The sequence below is a fragment of the Channa argus genome, chromosome 2 (genome assembly GCF_033026475.1).
Source record: "Channa argus isolate prfri chromosome 2, Channa argus male v1.0, whole genome shotgun sequence".
NCBI classification, from domain to species: domain Eukaryota; kingdom Metazoa; phylum Chordata; class Actinopteri; order Anabantiformes; family Channidae; genus Channa; species Channa argus.
Window position 1 is genome coordinate 16,667,980 of NC_090198.1, and position 15,451 is coordinate 16,683,430.

The 15,451-nt window shown below is 38.4% G+C and overlaps 2 protein-coding genes across 2 annotated transcripts; one reads left to right on the plus strand and one right to left on the minus strand.

Moving 5' to 3' along the window:
- Nucleotides 1–229: 229 nt before the first annotated feature.
- On the minus strand, nt 230–5,132 carry ctxn2 (cortexin 2). The gene is made up of 2 exons (XM_067495928.1): nt 4,611–5,132; nt 230–3,740 (listed from the first exon to the last, which is right to left on the minus strand). Exon 2 carries the CDS (start codon nt 3,669–3,671, stop codon nt 3,426–3,428), a length of 246 nt encoding a protein of 81 aa, XP_067352029.1. The 5' UTR covers nt 3,672–3,740; nt 4,611–5,132; the 3' UTR covers nt 230–3,425.
- A 2,320-nt stretch (nt 5,133–7,452) lies between these two features.
- myef2 (myelin expression factor 2) lies at nt 7,453–15,219 on the plus strand. The gene is made up of 17 exons (XM_067495929.1): nt 7,453–7,628; nt 8,775–8,980; nt 9,733–9,785; nt 10,716–10,723; nt 10,805–10,898; nt 11,081–11,272; nt 11,359–11,512; nt 11,687–11,736; nt 11,829–11,889; nt 12,040–12,141; nt 12,667–12,711; nt 12,799–12,894; nt 13,031–13,126; nt 13,207–13,251; nt 14,032–14,213; nt 14,614–14,665; nt 14,856–15,219. The coding sequence occupies exons 1-17, from the start codon at nt 7,462–7,464 to the stop codon at nt 15,017–15,019; spliced, it is 1,767 nt and encodes a 588-aa protein (XP_067352030.1). The 5' UTR covers nt 7,453–7,461; the 3' UTR covers nt 15,020–15,219.
- The last annotated feature ends 232 nt before the right edge of the window (nt 15,220–15,451 follow it).

Here is a 15,451-nt window from a genome sequence, read left to right on the forward strand (position 1 = left end):
GATTTGTTTGAAATGATTTATCAAAATTTAAAAAGTATTACACTATGCTGTATGTAATTATGTTTGGTATTTGGCTGATTTGGATCCCACATTGCTTTCAATTTTTTACTTTTTCAATTAAATGTATATAATATGTTTGTTTTTTCTTGGGTGGGGAGTGGGGGTAGGGTGGGGGGTGAGGGGGGTAGAAGGCATGACATGAACCTGCAAATACCCAACAAAAGGATATCCAAGAATTAAGCATATTAGTTCAGGCTGAAGTGAAGTGTCGGGCCTATTAAAAGTAAATGATTAAACGTAAAAGCTTTATAATCATTAATAACTGTTATAAAATATTAATATATCCTGGTAGTCAATCATTGACGTAACCATTCTTACAGACCACTGCAGGTGTTACATCCACCATCTTCTAAAAACACAGCCTTAGGTCAGTCCTCAAATAGGCAAAACACTCACATTTACTTGAACGAAGATTTCAAGTTGGCTCCAGCTTATTTCTGAACACCAGGCATTCGGTGTTTGTGAAAGGGAATTAAGTTCCTGTCTCCTTATGCAGCATCTGATCTATTCGATCTATTCTATATCAAGTTATTTTGCATGGTATGAATCAAAAATGAAAGCATAAAATTCATGCAATGCTGCTTTTTCCATGTACTTCTAAAAACATAGTTATTTAACATGGAATCTTATTTTTGGAATTTACTGTACTAAAGTAGTATTAATTGTTGTTTAGATAACTTCGGTAAAAGAAACAATTTTTCATCTTATCACAACAAATCAGGGACGCAGCTTGTGAGGTCCGAAGACCACAAGTAATAAAACTCCTGATTGATAATCAGGGAAAGCTAAGGTACACTATTTGGCTGAGTCATTGGTCCCATCCCGTAACAAGAATTCTGTAAGCAGTCAGGTCCCATTTCACGGAAGTCCATTAACCAAAGTGTAATTACATTAGTGTCCTAATCACTTACTGTATATGTCCCTAAAGGAAAATAATCAACATGAAAGATTCATATTTCTAATCATTTTGTTTATTCCTGATATTTATGTGTGTTGTTGCATCCAGAAGAACAGGAAATATGTACAGTTTAACTGTAAGTGCCGGCCTGTTATTGCCCTAGTATCCAAAGACCAGGTTATTATTATTTTTTTCTTCCTTGGTTCAAGATAGAAAAATTGATGTCTTCTATTTTAAATAAACTTCAGACAACATAGGACTTCACCTCACACCGAGATGTAATGCAAAGCAGACATATTTGTTTGACAGATTTATAACCCTTGTAACTAGATGGGTTCGTTTGTCTTTTAAGGTTACTGGGCATGTAGGTAGAATTAGAAAAGTCCTTTTTTTCCAAACACAGATTTCAGATAAGGATGTCACATAGCTGACAGAGGTAATGCTACAATAATGACTGCATTCCCAATGGATGTGTGTTGAGCAAGGTGTGCACCAGAGGTGGCCTAGCCTCTGAAACTGAACTGGCCACAGGAAAAAAGCTTGTTCTGCAGACCAGAATCTGCCTCCTTAATCACACAACCTGTGTGTATCACTTTCTGCTACTGGCTATCTCAGATCATGCACACTAACACACACACACACGAACACACACACACCTATAGCAATCTACAAGAATCTAAATGTGACATTTTGATTGTCATTTATCATTGCCTGTCTATCTTCACCTCTAAACCTGCCTATCATTCCAATCTGTCTGCAGCAGAGAATAAAAAATGCTTAAAAGAATTTGATTTTTTTTTCTGATTGTCACATAAAATGATAGGGTAATTTATAAATCTCTCAAACACATTTTTGTTATGTGGCATGCTCCGCAGGTTGAAACAAGAGAGCCAAAAAGTAAAGATTTGACCAACAATATTTTAAAGTGAAGAAATTCTATTTATTTCACATTGAATCAAATCTATATCAATGAGAAATCTCTATCATCAGCTGGGCAAGCAACAGGTCAGGAGCCACACTCTCTATCATCATGATATGCCACACACAACACACACTTATCTCACACACACACACACACACACAAGCAGACAAAAAGACAAACAGGTGCTCTAATGTTTCTAGATGAAGGCACATAAACCCATTGAAGGTCACAGTAAGGCAGATTCACAGCAGTGAGGACCGTAAAAATTAACAAAGGAACACTCTGGCCAGTCTGTCGAATTACACAAATTCTGTTTAGTTCTGGCTTCCTGTCTGGAAGGAAGAGAGCAAGTGAGAATGGGTGAGGATGACTAAGAGTAAAAAGATGTTCAGGTGCAGTGCTGACAGACATTCCATCTCCACTGTCCATGTGACCTTTTCCGTTGCAGACAGGTACAGTAGTGAGAGTTTCTCCTCGTCATCAGAAAACTAGCAGCGCTGCAAGAGAGAGTCCATCCTAGTTTCTAATCCTCATTTCCCCTGAAAGTTCTTAGGTTATATTAGCCAAGCTTTAGACAGAACGCTTGAGAATTGAAGCTATTTACTGTCCATAAACATCATATGTCTTTGGAGACATGCTGTCAAAAGTAAACAGTTTTCTTTCACTCACATAATTGTGGCAACATACAGTATACCATCACTCAAACTCAGCAGCAGTGTAAACTCTGTGAGTTGTTTTTGCATCATTTAGAAACAGTAACACCATAATGTAAATCACAGTTTGTTCAGTTGTCCATTCACTGCATTATTTCAAAAACCAAGATACCACGAAACGGATCTGTACACACAGCAGCAGCAGCAGCAGCAGCAGCAGCAGCATCCCTATGGATCACCAACACATTGAATTGGATTAGTCCAAAAAAAGCTAGTTTGACATAATACCCTGTATACAACCATACGGTATACATTCTGGTGCAGAACAGCTCTGTTGTGCAGAGGTGGAACCACTCTGTTTTCCATTTTGATCTCACATGAAGAATCGTGTCCCTGAGTCTTCAAACTATATGTAAATAATCCTACTGCACCATAATTTCCCTTTCCGTCCCATGAGCATCCACCTCCTCCCATCTATAGACATTCAACCTACAGGTATGGGTTAAAGGGAGTTTCAGCTATTTATTTTTTTTAAATCGATGAGCTGAAAGCACGCCCCCTCAACAAAAGGGCAGGGAATCTCACACAGCAACTGCCTCCCATCGGGTCAGACACACACAACAGACATTGTCTGGTGTACAGCCGGTGAGAGACTCTACACCGGCTCTGAACTAACAGTGCACACACATTGTACAACATACACAGCTTCAGTCTCTTAGTTGAGTTCATGTCATAGAGGTGTTTTAGTGGTGTGTCAGTGTTAGGTGCAGGGGTTGTGCAGAACTGTGGCCTAAGTGTGTTTGCATGTGTGAAAGCATATTTGTGTCTATGTATGTGCATATATGTGTCCATTGTGTTTGTGAGGATGTTTACAAATGTGTTTGTCCCTGTGTTAAGTGAGGGCGTACTCAAAAGTCCCTTTCTCCAGTCCCTCGATGCCATCAGCCCAGTTGGAGGAGGGCATACTGCTGTAGGGGTCCAGCAGGATCCTGAAACACCTTACTATCAGCAGCCCCAGGAACACCAGTAGCATCCCCACGAAGGCAAATGCTGTCTTCTGCTCCAGAGTGAGAGAGTGCGCCATCATGTTGTTTCCGCTCATGGCAGCAAGGGAGTGGTTGTAGTGGACACTAAACATGGTAAACCAGGATGTAGGTTCCTCATCTCTCTTCTGATAGGGTCAGGCATTTAGAAGCCTGCATGTTACCTGGGCAGAGATTACACAATGGCTTCAGATTAGTACTATCATTTCTCTTGTGCAAAGTGGATGCATTTAATCCATTTAAATATTAACACTAACGCACAAGCTATAAGAAACAAGTAAGTAGGCATAACAGGGAAAATGCCAAATTAAATTATGTGCAGACAATGAAACATGAAGATTCATTGGTATTTATAATGTAAAGCATTTGTCAAATATACAGTAGTACCGAAGAGATGTCAAGAGACATTTCGATGTTTCTCTCTCTCTTTGCCCCTCTTATAATATTGGAGAAAAATTCAAAAAGCAAACATAAACAGAAAAGTGTCGAAGATTGAAGGAAAATGGGTTTGGGAAAATGATGATCGCCTTCCTTTAAGTCCAGTTAGAAAGACAGTATGTCGCAGTGCATAGACAGCTGTTAAACATAAGCAAACCAGTGACGTGTATAGAAGCTGTTTCTACCTGTTGACTGTAAGGAGATGCCTGCCAGACATAGTAATTCCACTGCACATAAAAAGGCAAATAACTAAGCATTAATTGATCTGGTCACAAAAAGTCTGCGTCTGTCATTTTTTCACCTCCAAATCTTTCACATGAACACAAGCAGCAGGTGGCTCAGGTGAGAGGGAGAGACTAGTAGGGGTTGGTTGGAGAAGAGAGGGAGAATGTGAACCCGACAGGGGGAATGAACAGAAAGAATTGGGAAAGGCAGATGAGGGAGAAGCAAGTAGGATGATAAGGAGGACACTGCACAAGTACAGTGGGAGAGAGAGGTGAGAGGGAGGGAGTGAGGCAGGATAAAAGAGGTAGGAAAGACTGCATTGACAGATTCTTTAGTGTGGATGTCTAAGGAAGAAAAAGCAGGCGTCTCACCGTCATTATTGTTCCATCCTTACAGACCTGTTGCTGGTGTCTCTTGCAAGCAACTCCTCCATCTTGGAGCCCTCAGATATATATCCTTTAATTCACCCATTGCTGGCAAAGTCAATGTGCTAGGCTAACCTCTCATTTGAACAAGAATATCGAGATAAAGAGAGAAACAGAGAAGCGATGTCAAGGCTGGATCAACCTATGAGATGTGCCTTCTCTCAGAGACAGAGCTCCTCTCCTCATGCTTCCTTACTTGCTGCCTCCTACTCATTATCATTCTGTTTCTCTATCTCTCCCTCCAAGAGCACGCACACACTTGCTCCTGCTGCATGGCAACCACTTGTTAGTCTCACTCAGCTGCTCTGCTGTCTCAGTCATTCACAACCTACCCCCCCTTCGGCAATAGCAGGACAGATGCAGCAGCATAAACAAGCAATCCGCCTCTTCTTTTTCTTCTCTCTTCATTCTCCCCACCAAAATGTGACAGGAATATCATAGCTTAGCCAGCAGGGGAAATGCTGCCTCTCACTGCTCCTGGGCAGTAAATGCTGCTGCAAAGGTATTTTTGGTACAGCACAGCATTATCCTCTAAGCCTAGTTTGATGATGTGCTTTTAATTGGTGCAGTTTGCTGAGGTAAAGTTGAATTAGCATCTCTGCTTTAAGGCACACACATGAACGCTCCATGGGTATGCTAACAGGAAAGACATTGGTATTTAAATTATTTTACTGTTGTCAATAAAAACTCTGTATTGTATAAGACAACAAACAGATCATCTGCGTTCCCATTATAACAGAATGCAGCATTGAGTGGCCATCTGTTTTGTTGTCATGCAGTGCAAATATATTTGTGCAATGTAGTTTTTGTCACAGTGGCGCAGTGACTCGGATCTAAGGATCCATGCCATAAGGGACATGGTCATCACAAGTATGTATAGTGCAATGATTCAAAAAAAGTCCATGATCTATGTTTCTTTTCTTTTCCTGAGAGAGGTGATTTGCCTCTTTTAAATTTTCTTTACTTCCACTCAGTCACATGCCTATGCAGTGTCTTTTAAAACATCCCTTTTCATGGGTCAGTAGCCATTTATAGTCTTGCTGTACTGTGCTGTTGATACCTGGCTGTATTTAGGTAGAAATAGGCCATGAGACACCACTGTCATTTATTGAAGGAGACAGAAACTCATCAATACATTTTTTATCGCAGATGCTATTCAAGGACAGCTCTTGCAAATCAGATGAGATGATGTCACATTGAACGGACAATTAAATCATTTTATATTTTACTGCACTTCCCTCAAGTCAATTTAAAAGACAAGGTCAATATGGAAAACTACTGGGTTGCACTACAGCAGTGTGTGGTTATGATAGGGTCAAGTTACAGACAGTTACAATGTGGGTTGTACATTATTATTTATCCATTACAATCAACCTGCAGTCAGACAGTCTCTTTTTGTGGAAATGATCAGAGATTCAGTGACTCGTAATCAGGGCTGCAGGATTGCTTGCTTCGCTTTCTGCTGGAACACTGACCCCTTACACCAGCATCACACTGTCCTGTTAGCATAGATCATCTATGAACACACCACTTAAAACAACTGAGAGTGAATCAGAGCTCCTCTTAGTCAAAAACAAGTTATAAATATATATTAGGTGATGTTAACAGCTAATATTAGAAGGTGCATGTTTGAAAATCTGTGACATTTCTTTTCTAGTTAGCTAATAAATAATTATGTAGTATTATGAACCAGCTGCTGTTTTTTTCTACTCTAGTTTCTTATAGTAACGCATATTTTCCTCTTTAGTCTTTACTAGAAATGTTTACATTTGAAATTTGGTTTAGACTTTTTGTTTTTAGGAGCATCAAATCAAATAGTTAAAAAATTTAATCAGTAAATTTGATTCAAACACGTTTATGGAAGTTGTGGTTTAATAATTTCATGTAATAGACAGGTTAGAACCTGTGGAGTACTTTCAAACTAAATAAACGCAACAGTCAATACAAACAAAAGTGTTGGACTTCAGGACAGAGTTCTTGCATTGTGATCTTTTATTTCATTTGTTTTCCATGGAAATAATGCCAATTTCACAGTATAACATTATTATTAGTATTACAGTATAACTGAAATAGGAAAAGTGTAGAAAAAAGTGTCAGTAACCTACTAAACAAGGTAGATAAATATGGATAGAAAAATCGTGAATCTCTCATGAAATTGTTTATACAACCCAGGGGACATTTTAAAATCTGTTTTCGATCATGAAGTTGACAAATTAATTAATAAAATATATTTAATTTTAATTTAATTTTGTTCAGCATTTAGGAAATGAATAATTAGCTTGGGGGGAATGTTGAACCAGGAATGTTGAAGGTCTAAAATGTTTTTGTCTGCAGAGCAAAGTCTCCACAAATGTTTAAGCAGTTTGTTTAAAGAAATTAAGCAGCCAGCGAGGGAGAACGCATCAATCACTAATTTCCAGAATGCTAAATTGGTTTGGCTCAGTTTTTTAATCAATAAAGCAATGTAATTATAGTTTTAGTGGGATTGTGCTGCGGGTATCTTAGGTTATGGGTATAACTGGCTTTACAATATCATAAAGAGCATTTAGAGATTGACTGGTCCTAACAGCCAGCCTCAAAAGCACAGGCCTTGTGCTTGGATAGGGTCCATAAGAAAATCTCCCCGGTGCTATTCAGTTCACTTACTAATGTACAAACAATTTTTCCGAATATTTTTTGTGTTTATTTCTATACCCTCGAGTCCAATGCCCATCATATACTGTTCTACTTCTATTCTATTCTCCCACGCTGCCGGCACCAGCTCCCAACTCTCGCGTTGGAGGCGCATAAAACTCCAATGCTTATTTTGAACTGCGTAGCGGACGACGTTGTCTGGGACAAACAAAATCTCAACATGGCAGATGTTGCAGCTGTTGACAAGGAGCCAAAGCAAGAGGAATCTAGTGCATCTGTTAACTCCGAAACCGAGGAGACATCTGAAGAAACACCCAACGGGGTGAAAACGTGAGTGAAGCGATTGGTCTGGTCGTCCCGTCTTTGTAGCCGTTCGCTAGCTAACGTTAGCTTAGCTAAAATGGAGTCCTGGAATGCTAGCTATTGTTAAGCCAGGGGAAGCGTCTTACCTCTGTTAACAAACATCGCAAAGTAACGTAACTTGTGCGATTGCCTGTCTAACATCTACCATTGCGCCCACATTACACTGTATAATTCCAGTGCCTCAGAATGGTTATCTCCTGCAATAATCTTAATCGGGATCCAAAGTTTTACCATTCAATGGGTGCTAATCTCGATTGTGTTTTGCTTGACGGATAGCTGACAGAGTTGGCGCATTTTACTTTAGCATTTGTTAAATTGGCTTTTAAATCTACAATAATTTAAAATCCTTAGACACGTCAGGGTATAACTCCAACGTACACTGGTTTTAAGATGTCCCGGTAACTAGCATTAGCAGTGTTGCTGTTGACTTCAAAGGTACAGCTTTGATCCTCTGCGGTAACGTCAAGCTACCAGGTATTTGGGCTAAACTGACTCCGTGATCCTGCAAAATTTATTAACAAATTAACCATGCTTACAAAATTTATTTTTATTTATATAAATTTAAATATTTTTTTTCTTTACTAAGATAAAATTTATAATACAATTTGATTGTTTATATTACACGCATGCCTAATACAATGTAAGGTCGAGAAAAACGTCATATTATTTCAAACTTTACTTTCACCATAGACCGCATATATAATGCCTTACGTTCATTTGTGTTTCTCCTTACTTGGCAAAAGTGTTTTAACTTGTATAATCAGAAAGCAAACTAGTTTTGACTTTTATTTACTATCAAACTCGATAGTTAAGGTATCGAGTTTGGCAAAATAATCTCACTCTCCTCCTTCTACACTTTTTTATACACTTTTCTATAAAGAAACCTTTGGATTTTGTCAGGTTAACTTTTGATATATTTTTGAGTTCAATAAGCTTTATAAATCTGTCCTGACACATTTTAAAAAGTGTTATTTAAATGTAAAGAAAAGTACGTCACAGCTGAAACACCAGTCAGTAGTAACCTTTAATTACTCACAAATGGACTGATCTGTGCGATTGCTTAATCTGGTATAGTATAGGCTGCTCTAACTTGCAGCTTTATGCATTTTGTAGGGAGGATGCTGAAGACACTAAGCCCCCCAAAGAAAAACAGGATGGTAAAGATAAGTCTTCTGGGAGCAGAAGAGGAAACCGATACCATCCCTACAAAGACAAACATGGTGGAGAAAAGAAGGTTGCACACAGGAACCGGGTGTTCATCAGCAATATCCCCTATGATATGAAGTGGCAAGCAATAAAAGATCTAATGCGTGAGAAAGGTATTGTCCCCAGATGGGGGTGGCAGTTCCCCTCTGTTTCTTCAGCTGACTAGAAGTTCTTCCCCCTTGTTGTGTTTTTTTTTTTTTTCTTTATACCAGATGGAGCATCCTGCTTCTAGCAGCATTCATTTAGTTTGTAGCTTTCTCTGGATTTATTTAGTGCAGCTAGTGGGGAACAAACATAGTGTGATTATTAGGTTATTGGTTTTAATAAATTCTTTTGGATGGACACCAATTTAGTTTGGGCTCATATGTCTGTGAGAAAAGGAAGATGAATGTAGTTACATTGTCACTTGCTTTATGGCATTGTCAGCTCCAAAATGTAACCTCAAACCAGTAGTAGAATTGATTGTTGAATTTTTTTGTTGCATCTGTTGCAAGGTGAATCCATATGAATGTTAATGTTGTAATTTTTTATTTCTGAATTATGGAAGCCTTTGAAAGGTCAAAGGTCAGCTTTAAACATTCAACTGCCATGAATGGAATCTGTTGTCAAACTGATCATGTTGAAGTCTTTTGAATTTCCCAGGTTTAATGTAGCTGTGTTTCTCTCTGGCCTTGGCCTTTGGGTGTCTCAGTCATTGCCCAGAAAGGCATGTGTTGTCTGGTGGGATGTTGGTCTGGGCTGACTGTTGATCAATAATGGGACATCTCCACCTGTAGCGGCATTGCCAAGGCCAACAGCAACTTGAAGACTTGGTGACTTAAATTCCTTTGTTCTTTGGTATTTTTCCTTTGTATGTCTCATGTAGTTGGTGAGGTTACATACGTGGAGCTCTTTAAGGATGCTGAAGGAAAGTCAAGGGTAAGTGATGTGGACAACTTGCTGCACGAGGTATTAAATGTCCTCAGCAGGCTCTCTTTAATCAAGTGCTCCTTTAGATTATATTCCTTTGGGCCTTACCATGTCACTGAACTGGAGATACTGTAGGTTGTGTTTAGTGATAGATGGATAATGATTGATATTTATTTGAAAGGAGATGTCCTGTTGATCTTTTGGAAAAGTAGACCAATGAATGCATCTAAGAGTGCACTTTTGCTTTTGTTGTTGTCATTTCAATTGGTTTAAAAGTGTGTCTGTTTGGCCATTTTCCAAAGGGAATGTAGGTTGTGTGATTTGTCTCATTGATTGACCTTTGTGTCTCAAAATCTTAATTTACAATTCTGTTCTGTGGTACAGTTCTTATTTCAAAGGAACAAACCAATCTGGACTGATCCTGTAGTGTTCGTTTTATTATGTTTGACAGTAAATAGCAGTAATGCGTTCTGTAGATGTAAAACTTAACCATGCAGTTTTTTGTTATTGCAGTGGTAAAACTGGTTAATCTTACACAATATTCTAAATAAATATGTTAAGATATTTTTTCTGGCATTTTTTTCCAGTTCAAAGTATTAATCTGTTTAAATTAAATTGCATGTGTATGTCAGCTTGTGCTAACTTTCACAAAACTTTATAAGATATAATTTGTTTATTATTTAAACATTGGTTGTAAGTGATGAATGGTATTCTCGACTCAACTTGTTTGCTATAGACAAAAAAAACTGTCGGCTTATGACAGCAGGCAAAATATGGCCAACATGCACTACTGTAAAGAACTAGACCAGAAACTACATGTATATTTATAAAGCAAATATCTAATGTTTCAGTGCTTTGTCTTGTATTAACTGTGTTTTATTCACTCCTTCAACTTTGGATATGTGTGCTGCCTGGACTCATATGATTCCCCCTGGTTAGGGTTGTGGGTAAGAAACTATCTTGATTTTGTGTGTATGAGAGTGTGTGAGAAATGCTTACGTGAACTCACAATTTTCCTGATTCAACAGTGTGGTGGAGTTTAAGGATGAGGAGTTCGTAAAGAAGGCAATAGCAACAATGAATAAGCATGATCTGAATGGAAGACCACTCAACATCAAGGAGGTGGGGACAAATTATCGTTAAATTAATTATACAGTATACCTTAATTATACATTATATTGACATACATACTTAATGATAGTTCTTCTTCAACTTAGATAAATACACACATGCAAGGTTTAAAAAAAAAATTAGAAGTAAACGGTAACGTTTTTGTTTGCTTGTTTTTATCTTTTTAATGTAAGGACCCTGATGGGGAACATGCCCGCCGTGTACTGCAGCGCATGGGAGGAGGTCAACAGGGAGGTCGTGGGCAGGACATGGGGCCTGGTGGGATTAATGTCCCACGCTCCATTGCAAACAACCCTAACATCCCACCTGATGTCATCCATGCACTGCAGGCCGGACGACTTGGCACCACAGTGTTTGTGGCCAATGTGAGGATTCGGTGATAGACAATTTCCAAATGGAGCTTGTAGTTGACAATTATGTCACAAAAATATTGTCTTTCTGTTGTTTCCAGCTGGATTTCAAGGTGGGCTGGAAGAAGTTGAAAGAGGTGTTTAGCATGGCGGGTGTGGTGAAACGAGCGGATGTAAAGGAGGATAAAGATGGCAAGAGCCGTGGAATGGGAACCGTGACGTTTGAGCAGTCACTGGAGGCTGTGCAGGCTATATGTATCTTTCAGAATTAAAAACAAATGAAAAAAAATAGAAAAGAAAAAAAAAACACAGTTTTACTGTAAGTTTGCTTTTTGCTTGCCTTGTACCTCACTTGTAAGTTGCTTTAGATAAAAGCATCTGCCAAATGACTAAATGTAAATGTAAGTTTGTCCCTAACTCAGGACTCAGCCATGTTCAATGGACAGATGCTGTTTGACAGACAGATGCATGTTAAAATGGTTTGTTATTTTGAGTTCTCAAATAATTTTAAAATTGTGAAAGTTATACAGTGGATGTGAAAATTTAACAGTTTGTTTACATGGTTTCATAGGATGAGAAATCTCTTCCCCCTGATGATTTCCATCCAGTAGAAAAAACACCCCAGTTACCACGTGAGTACACTGTACACACTTTAAGAAAATATATCCACATTCAACGATTTTGAATCTAAGAAAAGAGGCAAACAATCCAATAATAATCCACTCTACTAGCGATAATAAATCAAATCGCTTAATGTTGCTGTCTTGTCGATTTTTGTGTAGGGGGTCTAGGTGGTGTTGGCATGGGACTGGGGCCAGGAGGGCAGCCTATAAATGCCAATTGTCTAAGCAGTGGAGGAGGCATGGGCTCCATGGGTCCTGGAGGTCAGTTACCTCAAGTACATTTAGTTAATTTTGGGCAGAAAATGCTCGCATAAACACGTGTTAAAAGTGTTAGTATTCTTACGTATCATTAAAACAATGCTCAGTACTTCCTAGAAGAATATTGTAAAGCTCCTTTCTTATGTGCACCTGCAATGCTTTTTTGTTTGCCGTAGACTAATACAAAGTATAAAATATACTCACTGGCCACTTTTATTAGGTACACCTGTACAATCTAATGCAGTCCAATACAGCAGCTCTGCCATGAATTCTACTTTTACAATGTTATAATTTATCTATTTTTAAGTTGAAACCATCAGAAAGGTGATCATTCTACTCTGTTTATTATTGAGGTCGAAGTGGTTAGTGGAGTCAAACTTTAGAACCTGTATAAGTAGAATTCATGGCAGAGCTGCGGTATTAATTGCATTAGATTGTACAGGTGTACCTGATAAAGTGGCCAGTGAGTGTATATGTATATAAACAATGCTAATCTCATGGCCTAATTGACATATGCCCTTGCAACAGGTATGGATGTTCCAGGTTATGGTGGAATGAACAGACTTGGAGGAGGTATGTTGTGGTATTGTGGAAAAGTGGGATTTTTTTTTTGGACAGAAAGAGAGGATGATGTTCACACTTGGTTATACTTTTTGACAGGAATGAGTGGTAGTGGGGGCTTCGGGAGCATGGACAACATTGGTAATATGGGTGGCTTTGGAGGGAGGGACATGGCTCCAGTTGGCAGAATGGGAGGTGAGTTGGTGTATTCACTTCCACCTAGCAGAGATCATATTCAATTCTTGGATGTTAAATTGTAAATACATTCAAATTCCCTTTTCCTTCCGTGTCTATGTGTACATGTATAAATATTCTTTCCTTCTGTGTTGAGATATGTACCGGTCTGGAATGGGTGGAATGGACCGGGACTTTGGACACAGTGACATGTCAATGAATCGGGGATTTGGGGATTCTTTCGGAGGAATGGGTAAATAATACTCTGGCAACAGACAAGCCTTACCCTTTTGTCTGATTTATTGTCCACCAACATACATTCTCTCTTTTTAGGTGGAGGTTTTGGAGGTGGCATGGGGCACATGGGAACAGGATTAGGTACATGGCTTATTAAATCCACAGTTTTCCTTTTCTTATTTATAAGATATTTGCTTGTACAGTAGAAAGACCTTTTGGAGGTACTAATAAGCTATAGTAAGCTCTCTTGCAAAGCCTTTATCTGCACAGAGTTATGGGTATCGGTCTACCACGATGTAGCAAATCATTAAGTGTCTTGACTTTCTGAAAGGGTGATCTGTACCAAGAAAGCCCAGTGCTGTGAGAATACTGGCCCTGCTCATGTTCTGCCATTGAATAAAACATGACGTCACTGTTCACTGCTGTATGATGGATAGGGGTATAGAATTAACTGTGCTTTATACAAGATCAGGGCACATGTGTATGACAGTTTTAAAGTGAAAGACTACTTGTAGTGAACATCTATTAAGAAATATGTTAAATTACGACAGATTAAAAGATGGAGGTTGAACAATTAGATCCTGTACGTATTTAATAAGCATTAAGTGGGCAGCTAGTTATTCATAGCCTTAGTCCCAGTCTTAACATTGATGTTGTGTGGGTTAAAACAATTTTGGCATTTGCACTGAATTAATGTTTTTAAGTTTTTAATAAATATTCAACAGGATACATTGTTAGATAAAAGATATATCATTGTCATGTTTTGTTTGTGGTATTTATTTATTTTTTTATTCTTACGCATATTTATATAAGAAATCTTTCGAGGGCTAAAACTGTGAAACTGAGCCTGCATATACTACTTTCTTAAAATGTATAATACATTACCTTTGGTTGCTCTTTCACTTTGTGTGTTAAATGCAGGTGGTGGAATGGGCAATATGTCAATGGACCGGATGGGCTCCAGCTTTGACCGTATGGGCATGTCAGGAATGGACATGAACCGTAGCTTTGGTGGCTATGGAGGTGCGGGACCAGGCCACATGGGTGGCATGTCTGACAGAGGCTCTGGGTCCAAAGCAGGCTGTCAGATCTTTGTGCGAAATGTGAGTGTGGGTTACATGGGAAAGAGCTGTCCTCCTTCAGAGTATGATAAGTTTGTTAAATAATTTCTACAGAACCAATTGCATATTTTTATTTTTATTTTTTTGCTGTTGTCAGATTTATTGTTAAGTCTTATGAAAAACTCTGTGGGCTGATTCTCACTTATTGCTCTATCTCTTAATAGGACATAACCAAGCTTTAATATAAATAATAATGATACTGTAGATGAGATTGTTTTTTTTTTTAATACTTTGCTTCACATCACAGTGGGGTGTTTAGTTTTTGTTCTTCTGAGCTCAGTTTGTTCTGATGCTTTATTTTTATTAGTATGTTTGTTATTGGCACCAATATCATGAATGCCAGGAAAGATTTGGACTTAAATATTTATTATCTGTGTTTCAGCTGTCCTATGATCTTACGTGGCAGAAACTCAAAGAAAAGTTCAGTCACTGTGGTATGTCTTTCTTTTTGTTCGTTTTTTTTTTTTTTCCAAAACAATGTGAAATACAGCCAACCATACAGAATAATTCCCAAGCTTCACATAATAATTATACATAAAGCTGCCAAAATCTCATGTTTTGAATTGATCTACACTGTTAAGTATCATAGTTGCAGAATGAATTTCTTGTTTTTGTGTACTACAGGCCAGGTAATGTTTGCAGAGATCAAGATGGAGAACGGGAAGTCAAAGGGCTGTGGAACAGTGAGATTTGACTCTCCAGAGAGCGCTGAGAAGGCCTGCAGAATGATGAATGGAACCAAGATCAATGGCAGAGAGGTGGACGTTCGTATTGATCGTAATGCCTAGAGCTTTTGTAGAATTCATGCTAACACACTTCCACATTCAGCCCTCTTGCCAATGATCTTTTGTTTTGTTTTAAAAACACAACTCGTGTCCACTGTTCCATATGTTTTGAGAGATATATATAATCTCTTATCTTTGTTTTGTAGATCCTTTTTAATTTGTCAGGCAGTTTATTTGAACAAATAAACTTTTTAATTTTTAAACCTGGTGGTTGTTAAGTCCCCTTGGAGGAAATTATCAAAGCTGTTCTTCACTGTGTTTAATGACCCAGAGGAGGTGATTAAACATTATTGCTTAATGTCGCCATTTAAAACTTGGAAAATTCCACATCAGTCACAAAGATAACTGGAACAAAGTGAGTACAGAAGGACATCCATTTTTATAAGGTGTCTTACACAGCTTCAACAGGTATGTGTTTAAGTTGGTCGTAGTTAT

Coding starts and splice junctions, on each gene's coding strand:
- ctxn2 (XM_067495928.1), bottom strand. CDS start 3,671: ATGTTTAGTGTCCACTACAACCACTCCCTTGCTGCCATGAGCGGAAAC.
- myef2 (XM_067495929.1), top strand. CDS start 7,462: ATGCTTATTTTGAACTGCGTAGCGGACGACGTTGTCTGGGACAAACAA. Junction 11,890..12,039: donor AAAAACACCCCAGTTACCAC/GTGAGTACACTG, acceptor ATTTTTGTGTAG/GGGGTCTAGGTGGTGTTGGC. Junction 14,214..14,613: donor GTCAGATCTTTGTGCGAAAT/GTGAGTGTGGGT, acceptor TCTGTGTTTCAG/CTGTCCTATGATCTTACGTG.